General features: G+C 44.4%; 1 protein-coding gene across 1 annotated transcript in view; it reads right to left on the minus strand.

Moving 5' to 3' along the window:
* The window catches only part of LOC142955019 (plexin-A1-like), a 134,554-nt gene that overhangs the window by 68,680 nt on the left and 48,897 nt on the right, over positions 1–16,977 (minus strand). The window contains exons 4-8 of the mRNA XM_076096400.1: positions 14,501–14,601; positions 11,700–11,823; positions 10,815–10,968; positions 9,682–9,781; positions 3,789–3,903 (exon numbers count right to left, since the gene is read on the minus strand). Of these exons, the coding sequence (XP_075952515.1) occupies positions 3,789–3,903; positions 9,682–9,781; positions 10,815–10,968; positions 11,700–11,823; positions 14,501–14,601 (594 nt within the window). The remainder of the gene's footprint in view (positions 1–3,788; positions 3,904–9,681; positions 9,782–10,814; positions 10,969–11,699; positions 11,824–14,500; positions 14,602–16,977) is intronic.

A 16,977-nucleotide genomic window follows, 5' to 3' on the forward strand; every position in this document is an offset into this window, starting at 1 on the left:
ATCTGGAAGACGTTTCTACATTCTGAATGTGATGCCCATCACTCTGGACTGAAAACCCCAAATAAACAATACCAGCATTCTTTAAAAACGAAGAAAACCTGTCTGTTGTGTGTTAAGTTAAAACTCAAAATGACAAATAAAAGAAGTGGAGAAAAAAAAGAGGGAGAAATGAAATCGGGAGTCGGCAAAATGCGACAGCCAGAGAGTTTAGAAAAGGGGGGGAAAAAAAGCCCTGCGCCCACAAATCTCAATCAAGTTAACCGCCGCCTTGATTGCTCAAGTGAGACTGAGCCTTGCTTTGCAGCAAAACAAACACGTAAGCATGTCTTAACATAGCTGAGCCCAACCACCCCGAACCCTGCCTGGCACTCATCAAGGTTTTGGCTCAGAATAGCACTTTCTCTTCAGGGGTGTGGAAGGAGAAAGAAGGAGAGAAAAGTGGAAGGAGAAAAGCCAATCAAGTTCCTTAAAAAAGGAGATGAGGGAAAGGAAGAGAGGGAGAACACAATACCTGAAGAAAGGAAGCAAGGAGACTTCCTTCACTCCAGCCTTCCTCTCTCTCCAGCTTTTTTTGTTTTTGTTATTATGATAAGTAACTTTAACTCATCTGCCGCAATTTTCCACCCGGTCGCTCCTTAATTCGAGAATTTGTTTGTTGGCATTGTTGATTCATGCATATTTGATTTGGAAAATGTCACTCATTATATTTATTTCCTCCCCCGCTGACTCCGTCGATACATTTCTTTCCCTCTCTTTCTTCCCTATCTTGACGCCGTTGGTTCACAAAAACAAAACAACACTTCTACCCCTCGGTCGGCTCGTTTGATTGGATTACATTTCTTTGAACTATTTCTTCGCCCGACAATCGCAAAAACACTAACGTATTCCATTCAATGTAATTTGGTCAAACAAATTACAGATTGATGAGACATGGCAGGTTGTGTGAGAGGGGGAACATAAAATAAAGCGGTGGGGGGGGTCCTTGTCGGCACGCCGACCCTCTGGGTTACCATGGTTACAAAAGATTCAGATACTGTACGAGACGAGAGCGGAACACTCGAAAGAGGGAAAATAAATGAAGGACGGGGAGGAGGGAATGTTTGATGTGAAAATGTTTATTATATTCAGAATGAGGACACTGATGTTTACTGAGGTACAACTATTCATTTTTAAGATTTTAGCACTTCTGTCGGGGTAGTAAAGAAATGGAAGAATAAACAGTGAAGCATGAGAGGAGACGTTATGTTGCTATAAAAAAACAATCAAAGTTCTGCTGGTAACCTTGGTCTTGGTCCCTATACTTAAGGATTTGGACATTTGACCAGCTGGTCCTGTATTTTCTCTTTGCTTTACTGTCTACGCCACACAGCACCACTCAGACCACACAGAGTCCGACGTGAGGAGCAGCCACCTCTGAACCCCGTGTTAAAACTTCTATCTGGGCTTTGATCACAGCCTGACGATGAGTCTTATTTAATCCTGTCGACTGTGTTCTCCTGCAGGAGGGAGCAGCAAAGGTCTGAGTGAAGTGTCTGCTATCAGGAGAACCCATTTCACTCTTATGTTAAACACTGCTATTTGTATTCAGAGTTGAGCTGCAACACGGCAAAAAGGATCGTTTGAGGTCTAAATTAAGGGTGCAAGCATATGAACACACACACACACACACACACACACACACACACACACACACACACACACACACACACACACACACACACACACACACACACACACACACACACACACACACACACACACACACACACACACACACACACACACACACACACACACACACACACACACACACAAACCCATTCCCTCTCCACCGGTAGATAAAGAGGCAAAACAATAAGGTATTAAGGAAGAGAGGCACATTTATTTTCCTCTTCCTCCATTCTTTAACTGTATATAATCCACACACAGAGGCGGTAAGGTGAAGAGAAGGAAGTGTGAGGAAAATAATGGGGGGGGAATGAGCATCAAAGTGGTGAGGGATGGGGTGGAGGGAGAGAGATGGGAGAGGAGAAGGATAAGTCTAGCCTACAGGAAGAGCTGTACTTGTTGGGGCATTGAGAGCGCATCTAATGGATATGGCAGCTAGGAGAAGGATGATGAATGACTCTGTGTGTTTGTGTGTGTGTGTGTTTATGTGTGTGTGTGTGTGTGTGTGTGTGTTTGTGTGTGACGGTGCAGATGATGGATTCTCTAGTGGAGCATGTGGTCGGAGGTTTCTTGGGCAGGCGAGGTGACAGGAGAGGTCTCTCTGTCCACATGCCACAGTCAGCCGGTCTGTCTATCCCGACTTTCTTCCTGCTGCCTTTCTCACTCTTCCACTCCCTCAATCTCTCCATCCATTTGTCTCCTTCCCTTTGCCTGTTTATCCATCCTCTTTGGTTTTAACCAAGCGTCTACCTCAAAACTTACTTCGCCAAAAACACATTTTCACATTAACCCTGAGTAGACGAAGCACTGTGTCGGCGGGAGGTGTGCAAAAAACATCTAAATGCCTAAATGTCATTAATCAGAAGTCGGCCTTACTGTAATACATGTTAAACTTTGTCTGACATCCAAGAGCCCTCTCCTCTCCTGACATTCATCAATATTACCACGCAGCTTATACGTTTGCTTGCACATGCTGCTTTTCCTGCGATTCTCCTTTCGTCACTGCAGGCCTTTCCTGTTTATCCATCCGTTGCCCCTCTGGCCTCTCTCAGCTAGGAGTGTGCTAGCCAGCGCTCTCCCCGTGTCTTGCAGATGGGCGCACTAATCCGCTAACATTAGCTCTGTGAGGCGTGAAGGCTGGGCCCGTGTGTTGTTTTGGATGGGCATGGAGGCTGTGGTTTAGCGCGCTAGTGTTTGGGATTCTACACAGCTCCGGTTGAGAGAAGAGATAAAGGGGAAAGTAATTGGATAAAGGTTGACCAATTAATAAAGGCCGGTGATTCAAGCCGGCCAACAAGGGGGGGCTTTAATCTGCACTGAGATAGCGGGGAGAGTCAGGCCACAAACACGGAGATAGGGGCGGAACTGTGTGTATTTCTGCATTTGTGTGTGTGAGGCTTCAATCAGATAAAGAACAGGCATGACTGTCAGTCACTTGGGAGTGCAGTGGATTTACATCCATAAGTCCATTGAGAAGATATGCATTTGAAAACATTTTTCTGTGCCTCCTAATATATGCAAGACTGTGTTTAGCGAGTATAAGAGAGTGAAAGAAAAGAGAAAAAGCACAATGAAAGCATAGCAGCGCTGTGTGTCCATCACTAATATCCTTGTATACACTCCAGCAGTTGACAAACACTTGCTATGCCTTGCGTGTCGCCCGCTGCAGCCGCCACTCGGCACGATTGATATTAGCTTTTATGTTAATGCAGCATTTGGCTATGTAAGAACAAGGCAGCATTTCCATAGACAGTCATTCATTCCGGGCCTGCTTATGGCCTTATGGGCCACGACAGAATTATTGCTGCACGGTAAACAGGCTGTTGTCACTATGCCAAGAGCCACTACTACACATACAGACACACACACAGCAGGGTGATGTGAGGAAACCCTGAGGCGAAGGCCACAGAAGGTGCGAGGGTAAAAGTGTGTGTGTGTGTGTGTGTATAGCTGAGTGCAAATTATTCCTATGTTGCTAGAATTTGTGCTTGCATGTGGGGGGGAAAAAGAACCAAGCTTTCACTGTGTGATCAGCCACACTTATGTTGAGGGGAATAGGCATAAAAAGGACTGTTGTCAATATGAAAGCAATATGGTGGAATCTGCGGAGTGAATCTTACCTCAGAGATGTTGACGCGTCCCTCCTGGAAAGAGCAGTCGTTGGCGTTCTGGGTGCACATGTGGCGGTACTTGCACCAGTGGCACGGGAATGAACCGTTCACACAGGAGAGGCAGCTAAAGCAGAGAAAGAGATGAGAGGAGACGGTTAGTTGAATTTTTTATCTTGCTGCATCAATGCTTCACTTGACAAAGGCAAAAAAACAGGGACAAAATGAGGTGGTGTCATGTTGTAAAACGCATCTGTGCCCAGTTATATCTCATATTTTATGTGTTGAACAAAAGAAGAGGTCATTTTATTTTGTTAAAGTGCACTAAAATAAGGAATATATCTTTGGTTCTGGACTATTTAGAGCCAGCTTAGAGACATTTAAAGTTGATTTGTTTGAGATGTTTGAATAAGCAGAATCACATCGCCTTTCCCTCTCATTCGCTATATAGTTTGTCACCGGCTTTCCGTTGTATTGGGGGGAAAACGCTACTGCTTGTGATACAACACAGGATATACTAAAAAGTTAATACATATCCAACTGTGTTTTTTAAATCTTTACTCCCACGGTCTCATGTCTATTTATCATTCAATGTCAGAATTTGGACATTTTACAACGTTGTCTGGAATCCCCCCTCCATCTTCCATCCTATCTATCAAGTGTCTCATCGTCTTTCTCCCGCTCACTTCCCTCATTCATCACTCTCAACTCGCTTGTAACTGTCCATCGCTTGCTGCTTCTATATGTTCAATGATCTTCCTCACAATATTTCCTCTCTTCTCCCTCTTTCTATACTTCTGTTGTGTCATTCTCTCCATCCATTCAGCCCTGAGCCTTTCTTTCTGTCCCTCCGTCTCTGCCTCCCTCTCTCTCTCACCCTATCCATCCCTTTCATTTGCTGCCGTCTCATTTTTAAAAGCTCCCCCCCCCCTGTTCTTTGTCTAAAGCTCTCTTTCATCCGTGGGGCTAAGAGCGCTCCACCATTTTAAATTCACCTGCTTTAGCTGAGGCGAGGTGCAGATAGACGGGCTGAAAGAGAAAGATGGGAGAAAGAAGAGAGTGAAAGAGAGAGGGAGAGAGATCAAAAGCAGGTGGATTTCCCTGAGAGAGGTTTAGACGCCAGGTATCGTGGGAGAGAGAGGGGGTAGAAAATAGAGATGGGGGGGTGTAGCCTGCGGGGCTCTGCTTGGGAGTCTCATGGGAGAGGGAGGAAGCATTAGGTTGAAAGTCAGAAAGTGTATGCAAGAGAGTGTGTGTGTGTGTGTGTGTGTGTGTGTGTGTGTGTGTGTGTGTGTGTATTTGCATCTAAGGGGACCCGTGGAGGAGAGCCAGACAGGTTCAAGTATGCAGTTTATCAACACAGCTCCATGTTATTGGTCCTCTATCAGCCCTAGAGAGATACTACACTTCTTTGTACCTCATTTATGTGCGCAGCATTATCTAATGTAACAATTATGAGCTTACAAATAAAATAGTTTCATTTTATTACAAAGCTTACTTGTAGATTCAGTTTCAGAATTTCTTCCGTGCGACTCCTTTACCTATTATGGTTTGTGTGAGCATATGGTTTATTGAGAATATAATATAATACTACACATAATACAGTCAAGGTAAGCAAGTCTGGATCCATAACAATAAAAGAGGCGGGTAGAGGTGCTTAACATACAGGCTGATTTGTATTCAACCACATCTGCCAGGTGTGAATTTGCGCGTCTTTCTCAAACCGCTATGAGCACACTCCCGACAAGCACTCAGTTGTGTTTTAACCCTGTGTAAAAATGCTAACAGCCATTCCTCTCATCCGCATGAAAAATTAGGGCTCTAACTCTTGAGCTCTGAGATGGAGCAAATACACGATTCCATCAAACCCTGACGTGGATTCATTTGGATCAATTAGGGCCGCTCGTTTGTCAGGTGCGCACTGTAAGTGATCGTTTCCAGCCCGGACCCCTCCTTTTTGAGCGAGATCAGAGGCTGGGGCTTAATTCAATCCCACTGCCGCTTTAATTGACCAATTTAGCATTGTGCTGAGAGAAGCTGTCCATTTAGAATGAGGGATGTGCGGCTAAGGAAATAGCAGGCCTCTTAATACCACACGAGAGCAAATAGGAGATTTGTCAATGTTGCCAACAAATGGAGGGAAAGCGATTAAACTACGCTGGGTTGGGTTAGCGTACAGTGCAAAGACTCAAACAGCAGAAATGGGGGTTTTAGCTCAATGTTGGACACGGACGAAGGGTGTCAATACCGAACAAAAGAGCAGATGACATTACCGATGCAAGACAAATGAACACGTGGCAAGTTAGCTGAGCTCATTGCGGAGGTCGAGGGCGTTTGTTAGCTCGGCAACAATCACTAGTTTGAATGCCAAAGAGTCTTTTTTCTTTGTTGGGGGGCCCACCGATGGATCAGTGCTCATCAAAATACAGTACACCACCAACTTAACACAGCAGGTCACCAGAACCAAGCAGCGAACAGTACAATGTTTAGTTAGAAGATCACACCCAAACACATCTGTCGCTAAAGCCCTGGTAATAATCATCTCTATCTGGACTTTTATATTTTATTCATGTCAAATCAACCCCGTTAGTGTACCATTGACTTTGAAATAACGAGCAAAATATCAGCAGGTAACCGCTGCCAACTTTCTGTGACTTTTATGATTAGGGCCTTTGAAATAAAAGACGGTGCCATTACGTGTGCCACCCAAGGCCAACAGTAGGCCCTGTCTGACAACCCCCTACTGCTCACTCTTTGGTTCCTCGAAGTAAGCAGGGCCCCCCTGTCACGAGCTGCCTCAGGATCTCAAAATCTCTCTTTTAGCCTGGGTGCACACTGTTTTAAAGGAAAAGCCCACACAGGGCCATTAAGGGACGTTCGATTCAATTTTTTCCTTCTTGTCCAAGGGTGGGCTCCCTTTTTCAGAACCCCAAGTATCTCCTTATTCCTCCTTCCTGTCACTCGCCATCGCCGTTAGCCACTCAGAAGCTTTGAGCGGCTGCAGACACGCTGCCCGTATGGCCACGCTCATCATGCTAATTTAATCCGTTCATATTCAGATGCTAATCAAGCTCTGGTAGCGGTAGTATTTTTTCAGGGCAGACACAATGGGCTATGATTTCCTCCTCTCTGCTTTCCTCGGTCAGTTTGGAGTGATAAATACAATCCGCTTTCCTAGTGAGGTGCGTTTGACACACACAAAATGAGTTATTTATTGGCTACTATTCACTTCAAAGGAGTGGAGGTGAATCATTGAATGACCCTCTCTAGATAGTCTCACTCGTCATTACTGGATTTTTAAAGGAACAAAATGAAATCGAAATTGTGCAAGAACAGGGAAAGAATTCCTGCAATATTTGGAAAGAAAATACTTAAAATTCATTGTAGAATTCTTCCAAAACTCTTTCAGCTGCACAATTTGTCTCCGTTTTACCCTGGATCCAAAGCTTTTCACATTCTTCTCCATCAAAGAAAACGACACTCTCTCTTGCTATGCACTTTTTCTCCCAATTACTCTCAGAGCACCCTAAATCACACAACAAATGACCCATGTCACGGCCCGAGCCACATTAACCACAGCAAGAAAAGGTGCTCAGTGTGGCTTTATACAGACATTTAAACCCCAACTCATTGCCAGACTATCTTCCCTATCATTAATAAATGGGGGGGGGGGGGGATGTGGGATGAGAAAAAGCGTATGGAAATATTTAATTAAGGAGCAATCATGGCCTTGGGTAATTTTCTATTTCAATCTCGGAAATCCTTAAACTGAAACAGTGGGAATTCTAATTAGATTAATACCACTATGTAAATTTATGGCATTTTAGAAAAGGCAAGGGCCACAACATAATCAGTTGTGTAAATAAGCGGAAAGGGTGTGTGTTTTCTGGGATGGGGTTGGGCGTCAATATGTGAATGTAAACTATTCAGAAACATGAGCGGGTAATTCCAATGCTGTGCTCAGGCCTTGACTTCCAAAAAGCAGCGTTAACATTAGCAGTATATACAGTATTGTATGAATAAAAATAGATGTGCAGGAACAGCTGATGAATATTGTCTCTGCTCGGAAATGTGCGTGTTTTGAGAGTGTCACTCTGCATCCTTTTCCGTGTAAAAGCCTTTATATTTTGAGTTTAAGCCCATTAAAGGAAAACTTGGCTCTGCAAAGAATGACCAAGCATCCTGGAAACAGGGTCTTTGCATGTGGCCGTGCGGGCCTGAAGTCATTACGCCAACGACATTACCAGTCTGATCTCATCAGACGCCACACACACTGACGTCCGGAGGGCACAGCGGGTATGCGGGCCGGAGTGCCAGCTCCAAATGGGATTCTTATCTCAGCATCTCTTGTCGCCATCAGAGTCGCTGCCGAAGATGCAACGCGCCGTATCTTTAACTTCATTAGAACGTGTCCATTACATCACTGGGCGGCTGTATTAGATCAGCCCAGGGAACGGATTTAATCAGAGTTCATTGGGGTAATATGTTCAAATGGCCGACTCTCTTGTCTGCGTCACTTCTCATGCATGTCTTGCACTTGGTTTGTGAGATCATTGCCATTTTAAAATCTTTTTTGTGACATCACATTTGAATACATCCATGAAGAGACTTACTTTTTTTTTTTTTTTTTTTTTTTAACTGGGTGTTTACTTTTTCAAAATGAAGCAATTTGTACTGACACGTCTGAATCAAGATGTACCCTCGGCAGTATATGGCGGTGGGAGTTAGAGCTAACATCACAGGGTCCTTATTGGAAATGAAGTAACTGGGAGTTGACATTGTAAACTACCACACCCTTAACCAGCTCAGCTAATCATCGTTGTCGTGGAAGGGGATTTTTCTCTACGGGGGCAGGTGGGTTAAAGGTCATAGTAACGGATTAGGTGTCCAAGACATTCAGGGCTTCAATGAGCTGTCAGTGACAGAGTGGAGAGAGAGGTGTGGCGGTGCATGTCTATGTGTATTTGCGTATGTGTGTGTGTTTGCAGACAATCCTCAGAGGAGGCTCATCTAACATCCAGAGGGAAGCCGGGATGGAGCCCTGCGGTACCCCAGGGGCCTCCAAGCCATCTGCTGCCCCTAGGCTAATACCCCAGCAGACGTTCAGCTCCCCTGGATCAGCCGTGGATGGGCAGGAGGCAGGGTATCATGTGGGGCGGGGTGGAAGAGCTAGAGGATTCTTTTACCCCGGCAGGGTGCATTGGGCTTGCGGTAGGACTGACCTAGGGGTGTGTTTCGATGGGTGGTGGAGATTTTTTTAGCAGAAGGTGGATTAAGAGAAGCAGTGAACTGAGATTGGGCAGAAAGCTGAGGGCGTCTGGAGTGTGAAGGAGACAAACTCTTTGAGAGAAAAAAAAAAGCACAAGACTTAATTTAATATGTTACAGTGTTTGACTTTGTCTTTATTGTGTAAATAAGTACCAGACTGAGTAGCCGAGAGCTAAAATAAGATGGAAGTATTTGTTTTCTATCAAGTGGGGAGGCATTAATGTGTTTAGAGTCTGTGATTGGGAGGCATTACGGCAGACCATCGCATAATGAATTAATCATTGGAGTATCATTAGTGTGTGTCATGGGTTATGATAATAAGACTAGAATTACCATCTCATATCCCAATCGTTTCACATATACCGTACATTCGATTTTTAACTCAAATGGTAACACAAGCCTCATGTGGAGGTCGGAAGGGGGGTGGGATGTGTGTGTGTGTGTATGTGTGTGTGTGTGTGTGTGTGTTTCTATGTCTAAATGTATTTCCCATGGACAGCAACATGAGGCAGCCCACGGGGAGACAGGACAAAGAGACAATCACTTTAAAGAACAAGAGAGAAAAGACTGAAATAAGACCCCAAAAAAAAGAGCAAATGACTAATGTACCCAAAAATATTCAACCACTGCAACTTACGACTGGTGGACGCTGCAGTTGTAGAAGACAAAGTCGACGTCGGCAAACTTCTTGCCCGTCTCCTTGGACTTCAGATAGAGCTTCACCACCCGCTTGTCACCTGCACCAAACGGATACATGAACACAAAATGAACATGACCAAGCAGCTCAAAAATGCCTAACAGCTACATTTAATCACACGGAATATACAGTACGTGACAAATCATCGACACAATGTCACCTTTTAAATTTGAATTCCACTTGTGTGACCTCAGCAGATACCACGCACACACACAAAGAAACACTGTAGCTCAGCAACACAGCGCTCATGTCACACCCACAGTAGGGTGGCATTAAAAATAGCAGCACCAATCAGTGTTCGGATGCCAGAGCTGATTAGAACTCATAATGGGGCATAATGGGCTCAGTTGAAGAACTACTGAGTTGTCACTTTGAGGAAACTTACAGCGTACCGACATGTTTTCAGTGCTTTGAATGTGGATACCAAACAAGTTCTTATCATTAGTGGCTTGACAGAAATGGACATAAAACAGGTGCAGAATCTCTGCAAACAAAAAAAAAAAAAGATGCAGATATTTTTAAATCTAACAAAAACCACACTGAAGTCACTGCTTTGAAAATAAGCAAGGAGCATAACCAGTGTCTTCAGATAGAAAAAATAAATAAAATGAAACTGACAACAGTGCATAATGCATGATAATGGGAATTCAAAAACAGTTCTATTTTCAGTAGATAAATGTAGTCTTGTGTTCAGGGCTTTGAAAGGGAATGGCTGAGCGTTATTAGTGGTGACAAGGTATTCTGAATATAGACGCACTAAACAAATCATCTGGTAACATTAAAATTCTGTTCTCGCTTTCCCCGAGTCTAACGTACAAAAAGACCGCTTAGGAGGAGACACATTGGCCCATGGTGATGAACATACAGTATACAGTGAAAAGAGGTAGAGACGACATAAACATAAAACATGTCAAATGGAATATGGATTACTAACATAAAAATAATTCAGTACTCATCTCCTCAAATATACCACCAAAACTCCTCATAACCACGCCCTACCCGCCCGCCACTACCACCCAGTGACCTCACTACCGCGATGACTTCATCACCCTTCGCCCCTTTCCTGTGCCGACCTTTGTTCCTTGTGATCGGGATGATTTCCCGGACTGAAGGAGACAGGCAAAAGATGAGTCCACCCTGGATCCGTCCCTCCGTCTCCACGTAGTCCTCGAAGGAGCAGTTGACCCCCGCTGAAAGATCAGGCACGTTACGAGCCTGGAGGACCAGCTAGCGAGAGAAAGAGAGAGGGACAATCAGTACAAGATCAATGGAAGGACATGGTGTACATGGATTGTTATAAGATATGACATGAGGGTTAATGGGTGTTGGGGAAGGGAGGTGTGTTGGGGGGGGGGGGGGGTGGAGTGAAGCGTGGGTATGAGTACATGTGACAGCAGCAGGAATAAAGGAGGGTGAGTGCGTATCTTGTGTGTATGCATGTGTGCGTCAGTCGGAGCAGCTATTACAGGAAGGTTAATGTGTCCGTGTTAATGTGCAGAGTGAAAGTGAGGCAAAGCGCAATCAGTCAAACCTATGTGGTTACATTGAGGAGCTGCTGACAGAATGAGAGCTCTCACGCACTCACGCCTGCAGATTTCCATAATATAAATGACAAGAACAAGAAAAGCTCATTTCTGGCTAAATCTACAAGTAGAGTTTCAGCTGCATCCTTGGTGATAAACGTTGTGACTTTTACATGAGTTCTCACCGTCACACTTCACTGATGCGAGTATGTATGGCAAATATATATATGTGGACAATAGATGCATAAAGCTAAAGCTCTATCAAAAGGAAAGTACAGTCAGATCTTAAGTAGCAGGTGGAAACGAATCATGGCACCATAGTGTTTGTTTCGGACAACAGCAGGCTTCTCAGAACTGGTCCAAGACCTTTTTAGAGCGTTTTATTGTTTAACATGTATCCACTACAATTGGGACTGTAGGCAAGAGAAGACATACCTGGACTTCAGACATGGTGACGGAGATATTTCTTGGCTGAACGGTGAGCTCCACACACTGCCTCTGGTCGGAGGCAAACCTCTGGGGCTCTCCTGCTCGTTCACACCGGTCCTTACGTGAACAACTAGGGTGCAGCAGCAAAAAAAAGGAGGAGAAAGAGAGGAAGGGAGGGGAAGAAAATGATGAGATAAAAAAGATAGGTGAGGAGAGGTGAGAGGAAAAAAGGAGGGGAAGAACAGATGAGAGAGACGAGAGGTGAGGGGAGGGGGGAGAGAGAGAGATAATATGAGCCACTGTTAAGCTAATATGGCAATCATATTAAGATGACAAACATGCACGGCCATCACCGTCATACAGAGATGGGAGCAATAACGGAAGACAAATAGGCTAATAGCTACCCCAGCCATTACTGTAGGCCTTTACATCATTACCTTATTGGCCCTGACATTTGTGCAAGAACCGCTAAGCTATATGAACATCCACTCCCCCTCATCTTTTCGGTTTACAGCGCCTAACTTCTAGGGAGATATACAGGCAATCATTAAAGTTTCCCTGAACCGTAAAAATTATACAATTCCTACCCGCCGCATATCAATGGGGTCAGCAATTTCCACTGCTTATTACGAGCCAACTGATCGTGCTAAAAAATCAGCATACAGCCCCGTATTGTGGCGGTTTTACTATTAGCTATTCATAATGCATTAGCTATCACTTCACCTTCGCGCTAACAACAACGGGTCCCGGTGGTGAGAGGAAAGTGCTGATGTGGCGCTCCGCGAGGCCTTAACAATAAGTGAGGCAGTGAAAAAAAAAATGCTAACTGCCTCCTGTGAGCAGCAGCCCCCCCATCCCCTCGTTTAGTTAGCCTTCACTCGAGCTCAGCAAGAAAAAGCTGTCGCCAACCACTCCCCCGGGAGTCACACACGCACACAAAACGCACACTGTACAGGCACGAGTAGAGATGCACAAAGGTATGTACACGTTTTCTCATTATGGACCTCTTTTCCTTCTACTGCTCCTCTGGTGTGTGACTGTGTGAATTCGTTGAAATAAAGTGTGCTCATTTGTCTAGAAACACCTGCATGTGTGTGCGTGTAAGTGTTTGTGTGTTTTCCTCATTCAATTTCACTGCTGATTGAAACTACCATGGCTCTTAATAAGATCTGGCTAAAAGCACCAGAGGGCTGAAACGAGGCTTATAAATAATTTGCCTATTAATACCAATTTGCCTGCAAGGGCCTCTGCCAGATTTGGCAACACTATCAGGTAAGCAAAGAGCGAGCCGCATTCAAGACACAAGGTCAAACTGTGCCCAAACAGAAGGATATCGCTGGATCAAGTCCATCATAATTGTGTGTGTAATTCAAAAGATGTGTGTGTGGAGGATAAAATGGAGACACAGGTGGTATGTGTGTGGGTGAGTGTGCGCGTGTGTGTGTGTGTGTGCCTTGAGGAAAGACAGGTTGGTGATGTGTTTTTATAAGTTTCATTAACGTACAGAAAGATGGCATCATGCCAAATACTGTACTGTTCTCACACTCTCCTTTGTGCATACACACACACACACACACCCTCAAGTCAAAGGGAGGAAATGGAGAGATTACATACGGACACAGTGTTATTATGTATCACTCACTACACCTGTGAGTGACTATTTCATTTCTAAACATAACTGCAAATCTCCAGTCTCTCTGTTACAAATCTAATCGTATACAGTCATCTTAAAAAGACCTAGTCCGCAAACCAAACACTAACACTGGAAGTGACTAATCCTTAATCTGTTGCCATCTAGTTCCCACGGAAGTACCATGTTCACAACACACACACACACAAAAAGAAGGTAAATACCACTAAGATAAGTGACGCAGGCTGCCAAGCTGTGTTATTTATGTGCTATTAACCAGTTGACAGACTTCAACGGGATACATGTAGCACTACTGCCAAGGAGCTTTCAAGTTGTAGAAGTTAGATTTCTTCTATGAATCATAATTAGGCCTAATTAAAAGGTGTTAGAGGCACTTTACTCAAGTTATTACAAGGTTTTAAAAATAGTTCCTGAGGTCAACACATTCAAAGCAGCAACTCGCTGCCTGTGCAGTGTTTAGGTTCTCTATTCACACTGTTGTTCCCCTTTCAGTGGCACATTTACATGTATAGCAAATGTGTTTCATGTCGATCAACACCTTCTGAGGTAAAGAGAAAGAGTCAGTTGTTTAAAGGTGTGGTAGTTGATTTAACAGTACATCAACGATCACATTTTAATGCAGCTCAGGACGCGAAGGAGCCTGAGAAATGCTCATTTAGGGTTCAAGTTTGAAGCCATCAGTACAATTGAATTTCAGAAGATGGTAGTTCTGAATATCATGGTCTCTCTTATATTCAGCAAGTTAAACTGCAAGTCTTTAGAAGTCATGATTAAAAGTAACTACAGACATCTTTACAGTTGTAGACACCCACAAAAAGCCCCGTGGATACCACAAATGTATCCACGGTCTCCATTCTCTAAAAAAAACTTTTTGCTCCTTTCCGCCCTACATTCAAAAAACTCTGTCAACTTGGAATATATTAAAGAAAAACTAAGAACCAAACTTCCCTGTAAACAACAAGAACTGGAGTATCTGGGGTGACAAAAGGCTACTGAGCTTCATGTGTATACCATTCAGGTGGGTGTTTTTCACTCCAACTTGATCAGCTGACACACACCTAAAACACTTCTTCACACAATTATCAACTATACAATGCAATGGATGGGTACCGGGATGAAGTGTGGTAATGAGTGCATGAGTTTGTGTGGTACTTACACATTGTGGAGGACACACCATCCACAGTGAGGGTCTCTGGAGCCCAAACACTCCCCACAAGTGGTGTACTGCTCGCAGCTTTCCACTGGAACTCTCACCACCTGGAGACAAAGAGAGAGACAGAGAGACAGACAAAGACAAACAGAGAGACAGAGAGAGAGAGACAGAGAGACAGAGAGAGAGGGTAAGAAGTGATGAAAAAATAATTAGCATCCTCATCAAACCATTAAAATGAGCAGTATATTCGGCTGGATAGAGATGAGCATTTGACAGCTTATCAGACTGATTCAATTTCAGCAAACTGTCAGAGTGTGTGTTTGTGTGTACCTCCCTGAGACTAAAAGAGAGCTTGTCCGTGAGAAGTGTGTGTGTGTGTGTCTTTGTGCATGCGTGTGTTCTGGTGAGCGATTTTGGTCCAGCGGTGTGTGACAGCCTCCAGTGAAGCGTTTACAGGAGAAGCCTCGCAATGCATGCTGGGACACCCGACAGGTGGCTGTCGCAACGATACTGTGATTGACGGGTGACCTCAAAAACCATTGGGAGGCAGAGGAGCAGAGGGACAGACCCCCAGTGTGTGTGTGTGTGCGTGCCATTCACTGCCACACTGGATGTTCGAGCTTGGTGTGGCTACAGATGTTGCCTAAGAAACTAGATCAAGTGTTTAAGTTAGCCCTCCACTCCTGCTAAAGGTGATGACAGACGGTTCACAACACGGCCCCAATGGGTCAGAAAGTGTGTGTGTGTGTATTTCAAAATATTCACGAGAGATGTGAGTGTGTTTAAGTGAGTGACAGACAGATTGCTAGCATATGCGCGGAATGCTAGTGTGCAACAAAGCAGGCACGTGTTTTTGCGCTTTTGTGTGTGCACATGTGTTGAAAGTGTCAGCGCCACATTCAACTTTTCTTCACCACAGGGCCCCAAGTTGATGAGTTGCTTGATCCCTGTTTCATGGTGTGTGTGTGTGTGTGTGTGTGTGTGTGTGTGTGTGTGTGTGTGTGTGTGTGTGTGTGTGTGTGTGTGTGTGTATCAAATTGCCACAGACAGCAGACTAGTTTTAAATCATGCAGCAGATAGTGAGCCGAACCCTACCCTTGGGTAACACTGTTATAGCGTGGCCACACACACAGATTTAACCATGAGAACCCCTTCCAAGTGGTACGTGGGCACTAAAGTAGTGACTGCACTGCAGGGGACTGACTTTTTTTTATGAGGTATGGAAGGGGAGAAACGGAGGGGTGTATGGAGGGATAAGAGGACAAAAAAAGTGTCAGAAAGAGAGCAGAGGCCTGAGGTAAGAGATAAAGCAGGTTAGCTGCAGGATGGAAATCAGGCAGACAAAGGAACGCAGCACTGAAATATTAAACTGGGGCCAGGATTCCTCTGTGAGCTTTACGTAAAACACAGATATGGGATGGATATGACATGATGGAACTCATTTATGCTATGAAAAGTGTTGTATCAGCCTGGCCTTGGGGCTTTTTGACGGAACAATACCGCTCAAGCAGAGGGTATGTGAGCCACTAATCCGCCTTTTCTTTCTTTTCCGTTTCCTTCATTCCCCACTATACATTTAGTTATTTCCATTACTCTTTATGTTCCTTCTGCTTCTTTCTCGGCCCCACAATCTTCATCCTTCTCTGAGCATCTCATTCATTCATTCTGCAAACCCCAGTACAGTAGCTTTCTTAGCTGGCTAGCTGCCCAGAGAGAGAAAGACAGATGAAATGATGTAAACAAGTGATGGTGGAGACCAGAGGGGGGAGGAGGGGGGAGGTGGTCATCTACTGGAAGAGCTGCTGTCTGGATGAATAGAGGGAAAGAGAGGTGTAATGGAAGACACACATGGGCCGAATTGGCATGGACATTGTGCTGAGTAGATGGGATATGGTGGCAGACGGCTGCTATGTGTCATTGTCAGAACAAGTGCGAGTCTGAAAGAAGGGCTGAAAAGAGGGATGGAACAAGGGATTGGTGCGTCTTTGACAATAAAAGGATGACAGAGGGGAAAAATGAGTGTGAATGAATGAGCAGATAATGGAAAAGTGGAAGAGGCAAAATCAGCTTTAGTTGAGGATATGTGATCGGACACCTTGGGAGAAAGAAATCATCACAGGACTTCTTCTCAAATAGTTCATGATTTAACAAAAAATAAAAAAAAGAGTCAAATGGAGAGAATGCGCAAGAATGGCCAATTCCCCCTCATGTTCTCCATAAATCATTATGACTGTGATTAAGGACAATGGTTCACATAAATCATACTAACACTATGGGTCTTTGGTGAGCTAGCATAACCTTATCACTGCCCTATGTAATGATAGATATGGTCCATTGTTCACAGTTGTTCCCATACTAGTACTAGTGACTACACTATGGGCTCTATTCAGAGGGAGTGGTGTACAGCTGTTGATGTGGTGGGGGGCTATGATGGTTGTTTTTCCCAGTGGGGATATAAAATCCTTTACTGGAGCCGGGAA

The sequence above is a fragment of the Anarhichas minor genome, unplaced genomic scaffold (genome assembly GCF_050575085.1).
Source record: "Anarhichas minor isolate MPS153535 unplaced genomic scaffold, ASM5057508v1 ptg000021l, whole genome shotgun sequence".
Lineage (NCBI taxonomy): Eukaryota > Metazoa > Chordata > Actinopteri > Perciformes > Anarhichadidae > Anarhichas > Anarhichas minor.